This window comes from Epinephelus lanceolatus, chromosome 24 (genome assembly GCF_041903045.1).
Source record: "Epinephelus lanceolatus isolate andai-2023 chromosome 24, ASM4190304v1, whole genome shotgun sequence".
In the NCBI taxonomy this organism is placed as follows: domain Eukaryota; kingdom Metazoa; phylum Chordata; class Actinopteri; order Perciformes; family Serranidae; genus Epinephelus; species Epinephelus lanceolatus.
In genome coordinates, this window is record NC_135757.1 from 8,452,777 (window position 1) to 8,472,121 (window position 19,345).

Sequence of the window (19,345 nt, forward strand, 5' to 3'; positions counted from 1 at the left end):
TAAGTACCACAAGTAACACAAGTACCAACGCCTAGATTTTCAGATTATATTTCAGGCTAAAAGATCATGTATTTGTCCTCACAGTAATTATTGAGACGGCCTTGAGCAAAGCACAAACCTCTCCCAGCTCCTCTCTGCTCTGCAGTCAGCGGTAGACTGTGGTTGCGCTGGGCAGCTGCCAGGTGTGAGCGTGTTTTAACTGCATCAACGTAAGGCTGGGTGTTGCTGAAAAAGAACACGCTTGATCAGCAAAAATCTTCCCGGGATACATAGAGGTTAAAAAAAAAACCTTCTTCTCTTGTTTCTACCCTCGCTACGATCTCTCTGAAACCTATTCCTCTCTGTTCCCATGGCTCCCCCTCTCTACCTGTCTGTCTCACCCAGCACTCACACAGCTGTGCCCTCTGTTCGTTTGTCTCTAGTGTAGTGTTACCCTCCACTTAACGCCATCCCTCCCTACATCCATCATTTTACATCTCGTCCCCGACTAATTAAGAACACAAAAATAGCCGGAACAAGACAATAAAAACAGGCAGGAGATCTTAACGAGCAGTCATGACAACACTGACGACTTTCTCTCCATCTGCAGCAGACGTTCCCGGTCAGCCAGGGCCTGGGCTCCAGCGCGGGTCTGAGCTACACCCCCTACCTGACTCCCATGTCCCACAGCATGGGCCTGGTGCCCACAGACATCCTGCCCAGCTCGCCTGTCATCGTCCCCGGCAGCCCGCCTGTCTCCGTCACCGCCGGTTCCTCCTCCAACCAGAAACTGCTGCGTACCGACAAGCTGGAGGTGACCCGCACGATCACACGCAACAAAAGCATACACGTGTGACATAATGACTTTCTACATACAAAAAAACACTATAAAATACTATCTGTCTCCCTGGTTACCACAATAGTTGGCATAGCAACAACTAAAACACACACATATGCACATCTTTAACCTTTAAATGAACTTTCTGAATGCAGATACTCGTATAAATTGTCCTAGATTCAAAAGGATCAGCACATTTTCAGCAATCTGTTTCATAAGCAACTAATTAATGATCTGAATAAAGAGATTTTGAAGTCGCCTTTTGAATAAACTCCAAATAAGCAATTCAGGCTTGTAAAAAGTAAAAGAAGTTTTGTGTAGCTGCGGTATTTATTTCTAAGATTTGAGCTCAAGGGCTGAAAGGCACATGAGATGTATCTTTTCATCTGAACAACACTATCAGATGGTTCTTTACCCCTGCGTTATCCTTGAGCACGAGTTAAGGAACATCTGATTGTGTTATCCCTTTAAGAAATAATTTAAGAAACTAGATGTGGAGAAAAAAAAAAGGTGTAAGATTACAGTAATTTAAATTGGAAATCGCTCACTGGTACCTGCCAGACAGACACAGTTAGACCGGGACAATTACGACAACTTCATAATCTCCATCTGCCCCCTGGCAAACAGCGCTGAATGAGAATAGATTGGTGATTGAGGAGAGTTTTTTTTCTCCACTCCATTTTTAAAGATAAACAATCTCCCCAAGACCTGAAGGTGATGCGTAGGTGTGTGGCTGTATGTGTTTTTCTGCGGGAGTGCTATCACTTAGCAACTGAATGAAGTTGGCTCTAATGAAACAGTGTCCCTGCGAGACATGTATACACTCCTACACACGAGCAGCATGTGTGTGCACACGTGTTAGTGTGTGTTGGTCAAAAGCAGATCCACATGCGATTATGCTCAGACCTCTGAACAGACGCCTGGTTCAGTGATACCTTACACCCATTTCTGTCTTTTCCAGGGGGGGCAGGGGATCTTTAGAGGGAGATATCAGTGGTATACATCGTCTGGAAGATTCATTTTAGCTGCTGCTCAGCACTGTGTCAAGTTTTTCTAGTCATAAATATGTAATGAACATTGTGCTTTGATTAGGTGCCAATTCAAATTTTAGAAGTTTAGAGTGTATAGAGGCTTAGAATATCGTGATGGAAGAATATGATGGCCATTCTCATGCGCAATAGGGCTGCAACTAACGTTTATTTTCATTGTCGACTAATCTGTCAATTATTTCTTCCATTAGTCGACTAATCATTTTATCGAAAAATGTGTTCAAATGTTGAAAAATGTCGGCCTGTCTCTCCCAAACCCCAACATTATGTCGTCTAATGTCTTGTTTCGTACTCACCCCAAAGGGTTTAAGTTCACCGTCATGGGAGAGTGTGTAAAGCTGCCAGTATTTGAACGTAAGAAGCTGCAATAAAAGTATTTTGGGGCACTTTTATAGTCCTTCTCTATGAAAAATGACTCAAACCGATTAGTTGACTACTAAAGTAGTCACCGATTATTTTAATAGTCGATTAGTCATCGATTAGTTGACTAATCGTTGCAGGACTCATGCTCAGATATGTCTCATAAGTTGTTTGTGACCACCTGAGAACTTACAAAAATGGTCAGAAATCCTGACACACATTAAGACACCAAGACCCTGAGGAACACCACTGAAAAATACATGCTGTGATTTGGCATCAAAAACTTTTGATATTTGGAGATTTCTTGAAGAACTGGACTTTTACGTGGAAAAAATGGAAACTGCTGACAAACCCCCCTGTTGTCAATATACCTATGTAAGCCATCCATCGTCTGAATGCTCGAGGTCTTTAGTAGGGCTGTAGTCAACTAAAGAAAATGTTCGGCAACTGAATTTCCACCATCTTTTCGTCCAAACGATTGACTTATTATTTTTAATCCATTATCCAGCTAACGTTAAAGTTTCTTTATGCTTCTGCGTACACTCGATGCAACGTGCATGCAGTTGCTCCGCAGTTGCTGTGTGCCTATCATAGTTCTGTGTCCTGTTGGTCTATGTCGCTATGCAATTCCCCGCCAAAGCGCTTGGGGGCGCGGTGTTCTTTTATATACCTACCTAGACTCTGTGACGCCTATGGTCGTTGCTCATTCATTGGTCATTTCCGCACCAAATGCTCTTCAACTTGATCCAACCGATCACAATGGAGACTTTTGAAAATGGCAATGTTGTGGTACTGCAGCAGGAAGTGACACCTTGCAAAATGCCGGACATGATGTAGTTTGAAGGACCAATCATAGCTCTTGCGGTCTGCGTTTCCTCGACGCGTGGTTACAATTTTTTGGAGGCACACGTCACATCTCTGCGTAAGTTGCAGAGGGATGCAGTGCTGTTGCAAAGCCCTCTGCGTCGTAGGTACGCAGAAGCATAAACCTTGCTTTAGTCATTGTTCTGCTCCAGCAAGGACTCCGGTGTGATCGCATCCTTTTCATAAGCTTTACAGTCTTTTTGTAAAACCTACTAAAATTAATCCACAGTGATAAAATCCGACACTGTCACCAGCCAGCCAATCACAGTTGAGAAGGGGCGGGACAAGCACAGAATAGACCAACCGTCACAGAGGACAGACACAAGCGCTGAGCAACAGCTGGCATTTTTCAGCTGGGGAAAGAAACGCTTTGGTGGACACATAAAGTGACACCAGCGATTGTTCAACCTAGCATAACAACCAACCAATTGACCAACAGACGGACCCCAGTCTCCAGTTGGTGGCTGTAAGCTTACTGAGTCTACAAGAGTCACAGCTTTCCAGTCATATCCAAATTTATGCAACTCCAAGCCTGTCTAGGGACCCAGTATGCAGAAATATTCAAATACAGTAGGTGATGTTAACACATTTGTACTGCATGAGAGAAATGGCACATTTGTTGCCCCAACAGCCTGGGACCAGCATAAAGTGAGCATGTTTGTAAAGCAGAGACATGTTGGTACCCATGGAAACTATTGTCACTATTTAGCCCAACTTGGGAGCATTGTTTAGTCTGCTTCCGTCGAAGTTAGCATGATTTTTGTTATTTTGTACAAAGATATGTATCAGGATTCTCATTTTCAAAAAGAGTCACACACCAAAATGTCAAATACTTAAAAAAAAAAAAAATCTAATGTCATTAGGATGTTGATGGCTGCTTGAGCTACTGTTCTGGGTGGTTGATCATGCGCTGCAGTCAGAGGATGACAGGAAATACAAATAGAGTTGAACGCAGCCGATGATTATTAAGATGTTTCTGTTGTGTTATTGTTTCCTGACGTTTTCTGGACGCTCAGATATTCACAGTGTGTCTGTGTGTATTTCTGTGCTCTCTCTTTTTGCATACATCGCTCTGTCTGTCCACATCTGTGTGCGTGTGTCCGCCTGCCTCTCCTGCTCCCAGGTGTGCCGCGAGTTCCAGCGGGGCAACTGCGCCCGCGGCGAGACCGACTGCCGCTTTGCCCACCCGAGCGACAGCCCCATGATCGACACCAGCGACAACACGGTCACCGTCTGCATGGACTACATCAAGAGCCGCTGCTCCCGCGAGAAGTGCAAGTACTTCCACCCCCCGGCCCACCTGCAGGCCAAGATTAAGGCCGCCCAACACCAGGCCAACCAGACGGCTGTGGCTGCGCAAGCCGCCGCCACAGCTGCAGCCATGGTGAGAGCGCGGCACCACAGCCTGCCTATTGTACCCTGTGCCTACAGACACACACACAGTTGTCCTTGTAGTAGCAAAACAAATCTCACAATTTCGAGAACATATAGAGCTTGTAAGGTCTGCACGGGACAATAAAAGTATTTTATGGCGCCTATACACAGTTTACCCTGAACTTTCTAACAAGAGCTTTCATTGTAGCACCCAGGGAGGCTTTATAGGGCACAAACAAGTTATTATTGGAGCTTTTATAGTTGTGGAAGAGCAGGTACATACAGTATTATTCACACGTAAAATAGCAAGTCATATAAGCTGCCTGTTTTAACACAAAGCACAGATTGTGTAAAGCGGAGATCCAGGAATACACACTGTAACCATCAGCTGATCGAACCCAGCCTGACAACAAGTGCTTTGTTAGTTTCTGTCCATCCCTCTTGAGCACACGTACTGTAGGCCCACTGATCACAATCATATCATCACGGCTTCTATGTAAACACGTGCTGCCGATGATGATGATGATGATGATGATGACACCCACGGTAACATAAAATGTGGAGCGCTGCTTTATTGCTGTATAAAAACACACCCACCTCTGCTGGCTGATTCTAGTGGACTCCGGTGTACAATAGTCATCCCAAAGTGAGGCCGTTGTATACAATAAACAGGGTTTAGCGAGACCTAAATGCACCGGTATAATGCCGCAAGAACAATCTGTTATTATCTCACCGCAGTCCGCTTTTATTTTCCAATGCCCTTGGTTCATACAGAGACAATGTGCTGGTTCACCCCCCCCTTCCATCCCACCTCCCCCCCTCCTGCTCTCAATGATAAGTGCGGCTCTCTGCAAATCAGTGTAAATTGAATCGGGGATGGACGAGGATGTAGCCTCGCGGGTGGGGGGTTAACCCTCCTCTGCCTTTAGTCGGAAAAATCCCCCAACAGGCTGACGACAGACAGATGGAAATGCAGACACACAGACAGCGGGAAGGGTTTGGCAGTGTGTCTTTGGCTGTGCCCCACCCTCCCCCAGGCTCCTGAGCTGAGTGGCTTCTTTTTGAATGGTCTTTTTGGCTGCTGCACTCCTGCACACCTTGTCCTGCGCCAGTGTGCTGACTGACTCTCTCCTCCTCCATGGCATGGGCATGCTTTTACGCATCGCACACACCTCTCTCTCATTGGCTGGCTCCATCGCTGCTTGCTCTCTTTGTCCTTCCTGCACACGTCCACAGCGTGAAGTCGACTGCGGGCGCAGGTTAGTTTTGTGCATTTCGTAGCAGGGGAACCGGCAAGGGATTGACGCATGCATGAATAAAAAAAGAGCCTGAGACCTGATGTTGACCCTGAAACACACTGAGTACTTCAGCTTCCCCTTCAGGTACACAAAGCTTCATCAGACAAGAACCTGTGTTCTTCATTTATCAACTTTATGGCCCAATTCCCAATTTACAGCAGTTGAAGCTGCGGTAGAGGTGAGCAGGGTTAACTTTAGGACAATGACTTGTTTAGTCAGCACCTTTAATCCAATTTTCTTGTAGCCCTTAGCCTAAGCTGAAGCACTTTTATTGAAGCAGAGACCCATAAAACCTGTTTTGCTGCACTGCTGCAAATAGCTAATATCATTACCCATAACTCAAGTTTTTTTTTTGTTGTTGTTGTTGTTTTTTTTTTAAATCTAGCAAACAGTCTACTGTAGATAAGGTTACACACGAACAGATACAGTTACAGTAAGACAATCCTATTACTGAGATTATGTTGTTTTACTGTGCCACATTATGTGCTGCTTGCCACGCTGTAATCTCCTCCCTCATTGCCAGGCGAATGCAGTCATCTTTGCTTTTCATATCACTTTAATAGACCATCTTCCATTTGAACTAACCACGGTGATTAACGCTACGGCGCATCAGCTTGTCGCTCTCTAATAGGGACACATATTGTCACACGCCAGTAGGAAATCCACATACATGAAGCAAGAGGCTTGTGCATGGACCCCCTTTAAGTGCTGTGCTCATCACATCCATGTCATTTTTTTTTCTTCCCCTCTCAGCGTGACATTTATAATAAATTAAAAGATCTGTAAACACATATTTGTATGTAGGAGGAATGTAGGAATAAACAGAGCTCCACATTCTGTGATTTAACTTTAACTCACACGCCACCTCCCCATTGATCGCACTAACAAGCCACACGATGTAGTTTGAGGGTTTGTCACTTATGTCGAGCGCTAGACGTGAGATGACACCCGTACAAAGACAGGATGTTATCGCTAAACGACTTCTAGGATTGTGAGGACTACTTATTGTCGCTGCCACGCGGGTGACAGCGTTTCAACAGCCTCTTGCAAGTCATAGTGTTTTTCCCAGCTCTTGCGGGCAGCTGTGAGGGCAGAGTTCAGTAATTCGAGGGGCTTTGACCACTCACATCCCAATCTGCCGTGGGTGTTTTAGGCCCAAAACAACTTCCAGGAGCACTGTAATTACTGTGTGTAGCACTTCTCTGAAATCTGTAGAGAACCTGTGTTCAGATCTCACACCAAGTGCCAGTATTTCTAGCCTCAGTTGTGTTTACTGCATTTTCTTCTTGCGTAGATATTAAACAAAAAAGTTGATTTACTTGTTGACAAGTAGCTGACGTTACTAAATGCTTTCCCAGTAGTTTTGAAATACATCATAGACTCTTGCTTTTTTTAACCAAAGGTTAATGTAGATGCTTTTTTTTTGCTTTTTGTACTAATTCAAAAAGTAGCAATGTTTCCTTTAAAGTAAACAAAACAGTTTTTTGTTTATGTGCATGCCTATTGTTTTGTATGTGGTATACTTGCATTCAGATTATTTTTGTTTTTGTTTTTTTCCTTCTCACCTATCCACAATGCAATGCTGTCCCCCATGACGCACCTCTGCTTGCTGTTACCTGTATGTTAATACGCTTGAATCCCATTGGCCCACTGCCATCATGTGCTCGCTGCCTGCTAATTAAAGACTCAGTCGACTGCCAAAGCAATGAAGCGACCCCTCGAGGCAACTGTAGACCTGGTACTTTGACCTTTCACCTTTTGCTTTGCATGTAGCTTCTTTAATTGTACTGTAGCCACTCACAAAATTTAAGTTGGCTCTTTTGTTTTTTGTGAAACCCTGTAAGACACTTTAAAGTATAAATATTTATCATTTATGATCGCCAGTGGCAACTCTAGACTGTACTGTACATTTATGAAACTACACTGTAATGTTAAAGTAATTCACACTGTTTGATTTAATGTGTTGTTGATGCCTTGCTATGGTGTAGTTTCTCATTGTCCTTGTGATAGTTACAGCAAGTTTCCATGTTTGCCTTGTTGTGCTGTGCATAGACAAATAACAGATTCACAAATATCAGTGTTGACTTGTGTAAGTACACAGATCAAATCTACTGTGCTTCTGTTGTGCGTGTGTGTGCGTGTGTGTTTTTGGTGGTGCAGGCGTTCCCCCACGGCGTCCTCCAGCCCCTACCAAAGAGACAAGCACTTGAGAAGAGCAACGGAGCGAGCTCCCTGTTCAACCCCAGTGTTTTGCACTACCAGCAGGCGCTGGCCAACGCACAGCTCCAGCAGCCAGCTTTCTTTCCCACAGGTAAGAGCTCCCGATCGATACACACGGCACACACACGCACTCATAGGTATGCGGAGCATGCAGGCATACACACACAGACGCAGGTACACTCACTGAATGTGCTCGGCTAACCTTCTGTCCATCATAAATGTGTCTTTTTGGAGTTTTTAGTGATAAAGTGAGAGCACTAGTTGTTGTTTATTTAGATTTTGCTGTTATTTATTCCCCCTTTTGTGCCAGAAACAAAGAAATCTTCATTATAAGAAATAACTGTTTTAAAGTCAATTGGCCCTTCATTACACTACATTTAAATAAGCACAAAGTCAGCCATGCATTTATTACCCAGCTGGCCACCAACATCTTTAGCTGTTGATATGTGGTTGAATTTAGGTTGTGACCAAAATTAAGGCCTTGTTTACACGGATAACCTTCCTGTATAAAAAAAATTCCGGGTTTACACGATCAGCTGTGAAAACGATATCACTGTTTCCACGAAAACGCAGAAACTGCAGCTTTTTGCTGCAATTAGCATGCCAGGCCAGAAGAACGTTCTGCGCATGCACAGTGATTTGCTGTCCTCTTTGCGATAGTGATAGTGATAGTGATAAACAATGATAAACTACATTTTAACCTTGTGTAGCATAATTAGCTGCTTTGCACTTACTAATATTGGGCACAGCAGACGTCTTTGTTCGCCGATGTAGCGGTGATGTTGATGCAGCAGTGCTAAGTTCATTTGTAAGCTCGTAAGTAGTCCCTCAAGTGCTAACAAAACGTAAACAACCTGGCATGTGTCCGCCATTGTTGTTGTGGTTCCTGGGCGTCTAACGGACATGTGCGAACTGGGTTGCAATGTCATCGTTTTCCAAAATATCCGTCTATCCTGTTAACACGTCTCCATAGGAACAAATATTTTTAAAAACTTTCACTTTGAAAATCTCCGTTTTCGTCGAGAAAAACGCAGGTTACGTGTAAATGATAGGTGCAAACGCGAAGATAAATACCTGTTTTCAGAAATATCCGGAACCGTATAAACAGGACCTGAATATCAGCACTGTCAGTGTGATGTAGGATACTCAGGAGTCGTCCAAACATGTCATGCCAACCTCATCTTGACGTAGAATAACAAAATTTAGTCATAAGATATGAAAAAACAAAAAGTTTCCTGTCAAAAAAATCTAAATTTCAACGTTCACATTTAAACAAATCATGAGAATGTTATAATTTTTCTTCACCCAGCACTCATTTTTACTGAAGATAGCTTGAATGCATCATAATGTAACTCAACTCAGCCTCCAGTAGCTGTTCGTTCCGACCACTAGCCGCTAACTGCTACAAGCTAACGTTAACTAGCTCTCCTGCACATTTCAGCTGGGATTTATTGTTGACAATGTAGCATCGATAGTGAGTTTAGTGCGTCCTTTTGTCCTGAAAGCGTCCTAGGGAAGATCTCTGCTTGTCCCAAACACATTTTCTATTAACCCAAGACGATGGGGTGTCGTTAATCTGCCGAATATCGGCTGATAAATCAGTGCATTCCTTTTCTTTTGAAAGGTATTAATTGCACTGACGCACGTAAGGAGCCCTGCTGTGATGTGTGTGCTAATATCTCAACTGCTTCCCTAAACTTTGATCTGATGCCTGCCAATATAAACACATAATGGCAGCCAGGTTGAAGGGCAGTGTGCGCTTTGATCAGAGCAGTAAAAGATCAGTTGTTTCTAACACCAAGGCTCTGTAACTATGTTGAAGCACCAAAACTTTAAGCCTTTAAAAGGACATACTGATTTATAATTTTGAGCAAACGCAGCCTTTTTAGTGTGTATTTAACGTTGATATTATGATATAATTTCCCCACATTAATTCAAGTCTGCTCCTCTATTCCTCTTCACTTCTCCCCCCCCCACATTAAAAGCACTCTCTGTCAACTCCTCACAGAAGCTAACAGTAGCTTAAGCCCCCTCGGGTCACCCGCTAAATGAGTTAACCGCAGCTAAAGTATTAGCCTGTAGCCACGATGAGTCATAAGGATGAGAGTCTCATCCCTCACTCTTCTCTTTACCTGCTCCCCTTGTTTCCCCGGTGGTGTGAGATGCCTGACAGCCCCTCAGTCCTCCCTCCCTCCGTCTGTATCCGTGTGTGGGAAGTAGCCCTGGGTGAAAGTCGTGTTCGCAAATTATGTTGTTGCAGATCTGCTAAGTTTCAGATGGGTGGGGGTTCCCCACCCATCTGAAACTTAGCAGATCTGAGTGGAGGCCTGTGCATATTGTTGTACTGATGCTGCTCGGAGTTTTGTGGCCTAGAAGATTACAGGAAAGTATTGCGATGAGCTGCTTGTCGACCAGTGGAAAAATGTTTAACGTTAGCTGTTAGCTCGACAGTCATAAAATAAAACACACCAAAACCATCTTAATCAGTCTTGTCAGTCGCCTACTCCTTTAACAATCACCAACTCCAACTCCATATCCCACAATGCACCTATAATCGCTAGTGTTTCCTCACTAATGCTGTCACTGCATACGGGAGCTCCTCTGCTTGCTACTGTTACCTGCATTCACACCTGGCTGACAGCACCACTGTAGCAGTAGCATCTGAGTTTTGTTTTGTCTTGTCTAACCTTGTTGTTCTCCTCCCTCTTAATTAACCCATTTATTTCCACTCTCTCTCTCTCTCCCTCCCCCTCTCTCCCTCTCTCTCTCTCTCTGTCTCTCTCTCTCTCTGCATGAACACAACAGGGTCAGTCTTGTGCATGACTCCTGCTAGCAGTCTTGGTAGGTCCTGACCTTCCCTTTGCTCTCTCACACACACTGTTTGATGTATACGAGTGGGGAGGGCAGGTGGGAGGGGGGTGGTATCTGCAGCCCTTGCAGGTGAGACAAAAGGTCATTGCTGCGGTGGCGATGAAGCTTTAAAATGTGCTCAAGGTATTTGTCATGAAACTGATATGAAATATGTCCGATTTGTGTCACCTGAAAGAGTTGTGACTTCCTTGTCTCCCTGCTGACTTACTCACTAATGACTGTGTGTTCATGATGAAAGTCGTAGATCAAATACTGCAGACTGATCTGTTCTTGAGCTGTAGGATAGCGACTGTCTGTTTGCTGTGCTTTGTTGATCAGGAAATTTAAATCAGGTTCCCAGAGAAGTTATTTCAGCCACACAGCTGGAGCGTTTGTCTCCGCTAAAAGGGGGATGGGAATCACAAAAAAAGTCCCAGTCGGCCACATTAATAAACAGGAACATGATGGTTTTAAACATCGATCTATCACAGATGCATGTTTCTGGCATGAAGTAGCCGCCTGGGTTTTTGCCATCTTCTTGCTGTTGTCAGCGCACATGAATAAGAAGAATCAGATTCCCATCCCCGCTGCCAAAAATGCCATCGATTCATTGTAAGTGGTGTCTTGTGCCCCGCGACTTCTCTGGGAAAAAACAGCAAACTGATTTTCCGTATAAATTTCCTTACTTGTGATTGTAATCAGCTTCTCTCCTCTTGTTTTTTTTTGTTTTTGTTTTTTTTTCTCCCATGCTCTCTTTTTCTTTCTTTCTTTCTTTCTTCCTTTCTTTCTTTCTTTCTTTCTTTCTTTCTTTCTGTCCTCCTTGCTTTGCATTGTGAATGGTTGCATGCCATCTGCCGGTGTAACCCTAACGATGGCTTGCTGGCTCTCTGTAACATCCGCCACCACCACCATCAACAACAACTCCAACAACAACAAACGATACTGTCCACACACACACACACACACACACACACACACACACACACACACACTTCACAACTGTTGCCATGGTTACCATAATGCTCCACCTACCTGTCCATTGCTACCACCTCCTTCCCTCTCCCCCCAATTCCTCCTCCTCCTCCCTTTCCCACCCTCAAAACAAAGTCCCAATGATGTACAGTGCTACGCCTGCTACTGTCTCTGCAGCAACAACTCCTGCCACAAGTGTCCCCTACGCAGCAACAGCACCAGCCAATCAGGTTTGCTCCTTTTAAAGCTTTCTTTCATCAGTCCCCGGAGCTCTGAATAAGTACTGCCTTCTAATAGTGAGCTGCAATAACCTGCAGCTGAGCCTGAGCCCACGCCCAGCCCCTCCCCATCCATCCACCCGCCTGCACTGGGCGAGCTGAGTGGGTATTTTCCAGAGAATTCATAAGCGGAGGGGCTACCTGAGCGAGCCGGTGCCGGTGCTCATGCAAAACACCAGCCCCACGAGGCGCTCCCAAACAAGTACTTCTTCAGAGCTCCCACATTTGCAAAGTAGTAGTTGTGTTGTGTTGCACTACTTCCTGGTTTTGTTTTGCATGTTCTGTTTTTTAAGTTTTATTTTCCACTTTTCTCGTTGTTGTCAAATAAGCCTCTCCATCTGCAATAGGGGGCATCATCTGTACTGCTTGTGTGCTACGCAAACACACACATCCGAGCAAATACACAGAGGCTATTTCTGCAGCACTGGTTCGTAACAGCTGCCGTGTTGTTATTGTTTTTTTCTGTTTCCACCCTTCCCAGTTTCACCTTTTTACCTTCTCCTAATCGCGGGGATAAAAGGGGGGAATTAATCATGAGAGGAAACAGTTACGGGGCGAGCTTGTCAGGGTGAGACAGACACGGGAGAAATGATCACAGAAGCTGTCTAAAAATGGCCTCTGATCGGCGGCTCTCCTGTTGCTGCGTGTCAGCAGGAGCCAGGGAAGCGGGGCCAGGTTTTTGAATGCCAGAGTGACGCATGTGTGCCCCATTTTAAACCTGGAAATTTCAGCACAATGCTGGCACTCTGGCTCCACGCAGCCGGTAATCATTTACTGGTAGTTCTGTATAGAGGTGCCTTGAGGACAAACAGATGAACAGATTAGAAGTGTTGTGCAGGTAGGAATGTGCCATTACTGGAAAAATAATCACGTCATTTACTGGATGCAATATTGTCCACATTATCACTGTTAATCCTGACTAGTACCAGTTGCAGGGACCAGTATCCTAACCTCTTTGTGTACCACTTCTTCTCACTATTCGTTCTGTCTTTCTTTGGTCTTCCTATCTGGAATTAAAAAAGAGAGGCAGTGTAAAAAACACAATCACAGGTTCATTTTCAAATTAAAAGACATCTCTGAGATGTCCCCTCGATCATCAGCCGAGGATCCGGCCCCACCACCTTGTGCTTTATTGCCCCTCATAGGCCAGAAGTGCGTGCACTTCCTGTGAGTCACCGTCTCTTCCTGTAATTGGCATGCAGCAGCAGTAGCGGCAGGAAGCAGAGCTGCTCTTTAAAGATGCATGTGGGACAAGGAGCCGGAGAAACACTGACGTCAGCCCTCGCTGTCTGTCTCCGTCTGCCCCCCACCCTCGCCTCTCTTTCTCCCCCCCCCCCCCCTCCCCGCCCTGTATAAAGATCCCTCTGGCTAGGACACGGTTAATACCTCTGATCACCAGCTGTACTGCAAACAGTACATGCCTCGGTCACTACAGTTGTCCCCATTGTGATATTTTTCAGAGTAAACACCCAGATTATGATTTTTATTTTAAGTTTGTGCTAATGCTAGCTGGTTACCATCAGTTATTAGCATATCCTTTACTGTTACATGGCCTCTTTGAGACAATTTGGACAGAACTTAGTGAGAAGAATGAAATGATCATAGTGGTATTACCAAAGATGTGCCTTTGTCGTGTAATAACACCCCAATAAAATGAGACGAACACATGCAGAGAGGGAGAGGATGCTGTAGACGTGTCGAAAGGTTCAGAGTCTGGTCAATTCATGACCGTCTGAACTGTCACTGTGACACGACAAGCAGGAACCAATCACGTCATTCCATGTTCCAGCTCATAGAAACCATGTGCGAGCAGTGCTGGGGTCTCTGGCAACTGCGAGATGCTGGAGATTGTGAAGTCACAGCGCCCTCGGCTGTCTGAATACGGCATTACATCAAAGCTTTTCTATGTGAGCTGCCTGCTGAACTAATACGAAGATAAGTTGTTAGAATTAAATGGAATAGCTCTTCAGCTAGAGGAGCAGGGTTCAGTCTTTCACCTCCCTGTGGAGAGAACCTGTCGTTATTCTTATCACATTTATTAAAAATAACAGCCCAGGTCACTCACATCCGAAGCAATTAGAAGAATAATCTGATATTGATCTGTACAAAAAAGTCACAACAGTTCAAACCTCCATCATAAGTCTGTAACGCACACTTTATCATATTTATTTATCATCTGCCAGTGTGAAACATGCTTACTGCAAAATAGGCCCTTGTTTTTACCCACCTGCGGTACCAGATGGGTGGGGTGTACCCTCCTATACGTGGCTGATCCCACCCATCTGGTAGCCAGTAATATCCGCACCGCACTGTGGAGAGGGCTCTCCTCTTTGCCCGTGCACATCACACGCTCTCCACCTGTGGTGACCTTCTGTGATGTGTGATGTGACCAGTGGCTTCTGTCCTTCTCTGGCTGTCTATTGTATATTAACAAGCACCATGCTGCTTTGTACTGTGTTGGCTTGCTGCCAGTGGCAACACATGATGGCAGCCAGCAGCTCTTCTACCTGTCTCCTCCCCTACAGACAGTCTCTCTCTCTCTCTCTTCCTCTCCCTCTCTTTCTCTTTGGTGTGTGTTGGATTAGTCTTTATCTCCTATTGAGAGAATACACGCGGAGGTGTCCAGACCTGGGTCAAATGCTATTTGCAAATAATTAGAGGCTTTGCTCTCATCCACATGAAACAGCAGGCTATCCACCTGATGCTGATATGCCTCGGGATGCTTCAACAAAGTCCAAACAGCGCGTTGTCTGAACATGTCAAAAGGCAAAAGTGTTTTTATTTGGCCATGCTCATAGGTGGTCTCCTCCTCACTGCATCCTACAGCCTTCCTGACGTCTCTCCAAGACCCTTTAGGATTTGGACATACTTTCTGTGGACAGCTGTGGACTTGTACCAGTCACTCAGATACACACACACGGTCCAAGTCGTACTACAACTGAGGGTCTACGTCAGTCCGGCATTCGACGCATGCGCATATCCCCATCCAGGCTCCATTCCAGCTGGTGGCGGTAATGAACCATAGCATTGTTGGCCAACTGCCATTAAAATGGAGAGGAAGAAGCACATCAGGAGAGAAAATGGCCACAAATCAAAGCACAAGATGTAATGATAGATACATAGATAGGTTGGTAGGTAGGTAGGTAGGTAGGTAGATGGATAGATGGATAGATAGATAGGTAGATAGATAAGTAGGTAGGTAGGTAGGTACTTAGATAGATAGATAGTTAGATAGATAGATAGATCAGTAGGTAGGTAGATGGATAGAAAGGTAGATAGAAAGGTAGGTAAGTAGATAGGTAGGTAGGTAGGTAGGTAGAAAGGTAGATAGGTAGGTAAGTAGAAAGGTAGCTAGATAGGTAGGTAGGTAGGTAGGTAAGTAGAAAGGTAGATAGGTAGCTAGATAGAAAGGTAGATAGAAAGGTGGGGAAGTAGAAAGGTAGATAGATAGGTAGGTAAGTAGAAAGGTAGATAGGTAGATAGAAAGGTAGGTAAGTAGAAAGGTAGATAGGTAGATAGATAGAAAGGTAGATAGAAAGGTAGGTAAGTAGAAAGGTAGATAGAAAGGTGGGTAAGTAGAAAGGTAGATAGGTAGGTAAGTAGAAAGGTAGATAGATAGGTAGGTAAGTAGAAAGGTAGATAGAAAGGTGGGTAAGTAGAAAGGTAGATAGATAGGTAGGTAAGTAGAAAGGTAGATAGATAGAAAGGTAGATAGAAAGGTAGGTAAGTAGAAAGGTAGATAGGTAGATAGATAGAAAGGTAGATAGAAAGGTAGGTAAGTCGAAAGGTAGATAGGTAGGTAGGTAAGTAGAAAGGTAGGTAGGTAGGTAAGTAGAAAGGTAGGTAGGTAGGTAGACAGGTAGATAAGTAGGTGGATGGATAGATAGATAGATAGATAGATAGACAGACAGACAGACAGACAGACAGACAGAGGAAGTTGTTTCTCTCTTTGGAGTGATTTGTGTTGGGAACATGATTCCGCAACGATCTGACCCAACTACAAAACCCAACTTGATATAACAGCTCCCGTAGCTCCTTTTGTGAGAAAGTAGCTACCAGCTAGCCGAAGAATGAATCAAGGCCCGACCTGCGCTACCAACAATGTATGTTCCCTTGTTGGTAGTTAGGTAGACCATTTTTCTAGACAAATCAATCAAATCAAATTAATTTTTCTCTGTGTGAAAAGGAATGGACTCAATGGGAACATTTGCAAGTTTGCAAACTCATGTGCTAAATAAGACTAAAGCAAACAAACTGTAGGTTTGAAAATGCCTTAAGAGACGCTTGTGTTCTGTTTTCTTTCACATCTCCAAACACCTGGCCAATCAGAGCCAGGATCTTAAAGTTATTAAAAGGTTGTTCGATGATCTGACACGCACTTTGAAGCACATCGAGGCCTCAAGTAGGCAGAAAAGGCAAATAGTGTTTGACCCAGATCACACCAAACACAATAAAGGCATTGATTCTATGTACTTAAGTTGTTACGTATATTCTTATATGACATTTTACATGTGAATAAACAGTTTCTCTCTTACAGGTCCACTAAATATATCTCTCCTTGTGCTCCCTCCGTCCTCCTCTTGTTTCTATCTCCCTGTCTCCGTCCTGCAGATCATCCTGAAGTAAGTGTCAGGAAGGGAACGGAGTGTCACGAAGCTGCACTAGGAAACCCAAAACAGCCCCTGTGTAAATACTACCTTGCCTCTCCCGTAGAGGTCCAGCAACCTGCATGCTAAGAGTGTAACACTTCAATTTAACCGTAAGAACTGCAGTGCCGGTGTAACACACACATAAAAAAAAAAAAAAAAGATATATACTGTATGTATTGCTAGAAAAAAAAATTAACATGAAAAAGTCAAAAATATTCTTATGTATAGTACTACATACATAGCAGACACACTATAGAGGTCATTTTAACAACTGTTCTCCCAAAGTACCGTGGATCCCCTCTCTTTCATATTTATTCTAAAAGAACGCTGCACAATGTTCATCCCTTTGGTTAGTCAAAAACAAGACGCTTGATTTGCACTATACGAGACATATAGTGCGAAATGTTCGAGTGGGAAACAGGAAGAGTCACAGAAAACCTCCGTGCACAACCACACCAACACCAACGCACTCGGCGCTTTCAAGAGTGTTCTCGTCGTTTGCTTTCCTCTCTACAAAGTTGAATGTCCTTGGGGCAGACAGGCTCATGTTTTCTTAATGTGACTGTCCCTGCGAGGGTACCTTCATGACCCTCGTCTGCCCCAGATGCTGTTAAGATGCCATGACGAAGCTTATCCTCCCCTCCCCCCCTGCCAACTCATCATCTCCGGAAACATCTTGCCAAAGTTGAAGAGGTCGGTGGACTCAACCTGCCAGAAAGCAGAGCATTTTAACACCCTGATAAAATTCTTTTTTGTTTTTCTTGCCATTGCGAAAGCTGCTCACAACGCACCCTTTATTTGTTTCGGTGCTGGGTTCAGTTCTTTGTTGAGGAGGAGTGGTGGGATAGATTGTGCACGGATCTCTGCATGCAGGCAGTCGGGACTGGGGGACGACAGTGCCCGGTGTTGACGGAAGATAGTCGTGGCCATTACCGAAAAGCCTAAAGGCTCGGGTCTGTGCCAAGGGCTTAACAAAGCTTGAGGGATCGTTCCAGACATACCAAGCCTTGTGTGTGTGTGTGCATGTGTGTTCGTATCTGGATGGTCTGCCGGCAGACTGGGACTTGAAGTGAGGTCTAGCAGGTGATGGCAACACCAGGCCCGGTAGGAGAGGTTTTCGGGGGGTGGGTGAGGGGACTTAAGTGCTAAGACTAAACAAAAAAAAAAAATCGGTGCATTTGACGACGCTCGTCAAGCAAAAGATGACTTGAACTTCGACTGGAGGGCTATCTGTGACCGTCGGTTGTCCTGTCCAACCCTACTATCACCGATAATCCTGTTCCATTTTAGAAAACTGTAGAAGTGCCTAAAAAATGCTCATCATCAACACGTTCATCCAGAGTGTATCACTAAAAGTCACAGACACAACACACTGGCTGTCGGAGGCGGCTTGGACTTTTTCGGGAAAGACATCACATCCAATCGTTGCCGGACACAGTTACCCGGTAACCGTTCATTAACATCACAAGTGACTTTATCGAAACAAAAGAAGTTAAAGAAACGACAAATCAAAAATAGCTTTGTAGAATGTTTGGTGACTTTCACGGTGTACCATCGTTTCTTACCATGGTTTGAGTAGTTTACATGAGGAACGTGAGTGCGAAAAAAAAATGTATTGTAAACTGTGTAATGTATGTAAAGTGTCTCTTATTTTGAGAGTTTATATTCATGGTTCTAGAAATGTATTCAAAGTTATTTAAAAATTTGTGTTGTGTCTGCTATCAAGGTATTTTTGAACCCCAAAACCCTCCACCATCTCCACCTCCACTTCCACCCAGAACAATCATTTGTCTTTTAGCCATTGTTTTATTCTTTTAGACCAACCCTCCCGTTATATTTAACTCATACTAAATCTTATTTCAAAAATTCTGATGTAATCCCATGGTGCTTGATTAACATCGACAATCCACAATCATACCTTTGGACGGAGTGCTCCACTCTGGTTTCATCCACTCTGATTGTCTCCACACGCATTATGATTTGTATGTAATATTTGTGGAAGGTGGTGAAAGTTTTATTTTGTTGTAATTTATCTTACGTTACTCTTGGTCAAAATTTTAGTCAAAAACAATGTTGTTAACTATTCTATTTTGAAATGAATGTAATTTATTGAGCTGTGCTACGTTCTGCACGGTTGGTCATTTCAAGGTCTAACCTGTCAGGTCAGCGAATGAGAAGTCGCGCACATGTCTGAGGGGTGGGGCTTTAAAAGCCGGCCCACCAATAGGAAAAAGCTACTGGATCTTTCTTGCCTTCTCATCGATTATAAAGATCACGGTGTTGCAGTAATGAGCATAGTTATAGAGTTGCTTGTGTTGTTGGAAAAAAATGTTTATTGTATAGATGACATTTTACCAAAAAAAGAGACGAAAATTTCAAAAAAGATGTACTTTTCACTCTAGTATAATAGTATTTCATAACAATATTAAGTTGTTGCTGTGGCAACCAAATGTTGCAATTACTAAAGTTCGGTATTTTTGTAAATGACATTGTTAAGTTGATTTTTTGTTTGTTTTTGCTAGAACACTGTACACAAGGTAGATTGTAAAGAAGATATGAACATTTCTTATTCTTCACTGAGATTATGACAATGACCTAATATTTTCATTAGCAA

General features: G+C 43.9%; 1 protein-coding gene across 18 annotated transcripts in view; it reads left to right on the forward strand.

Annotated features, from left to right (window-relative positions):
• mbnl2 (muscleblind-like splicing regulator 2) overlaps positions 1 to 18,964 on the forward strand; it is a 60,068-nt gene extending 41,104 nt beyond the window's left edge. For 2 of the 18 annotated variants that reach the window (XM_078165568.1, XM_033615575.2), the window contains exons 4-9: positions 590 to 793; positions 4,214 to 4,474; positions 7,923 to 8,073; positions 10,788 to 10,823; positions 11,940 to 12,034; positions 16,694 to 18,964. In XM_078165568.1, coding sequence (XP_078021694.1) covers positions 590 to 793; positions 4,214 to 4,474; positions 7,923 to 8,073; positions 10,788 to 10,823; positions 11,940 to 12,034; positions 16,694 to 16,708 — 762 coding nt within the window. In that variant the 3' untranslated portion in view covers positions 16,709 to 18,964. Of the gene's footprint in view, positions 1 to 589; positions 794 to 4,213; positions 4,475 to 7,446; positions 7,501 to 7,922; positions 8,074 to 10,787; positions 10,824 to 11,939; positions 12,035 to 16,693 lie in introns of all 18 variants that reach the window. The other 16 variants (XM_033615570.2, XM_078165566.1, XM_033615574.2 and 13 more) reach the window with 16 other exon arrangements.
• Positions 18,965 to 19,345: the final 381 nt, after the last annotated feature.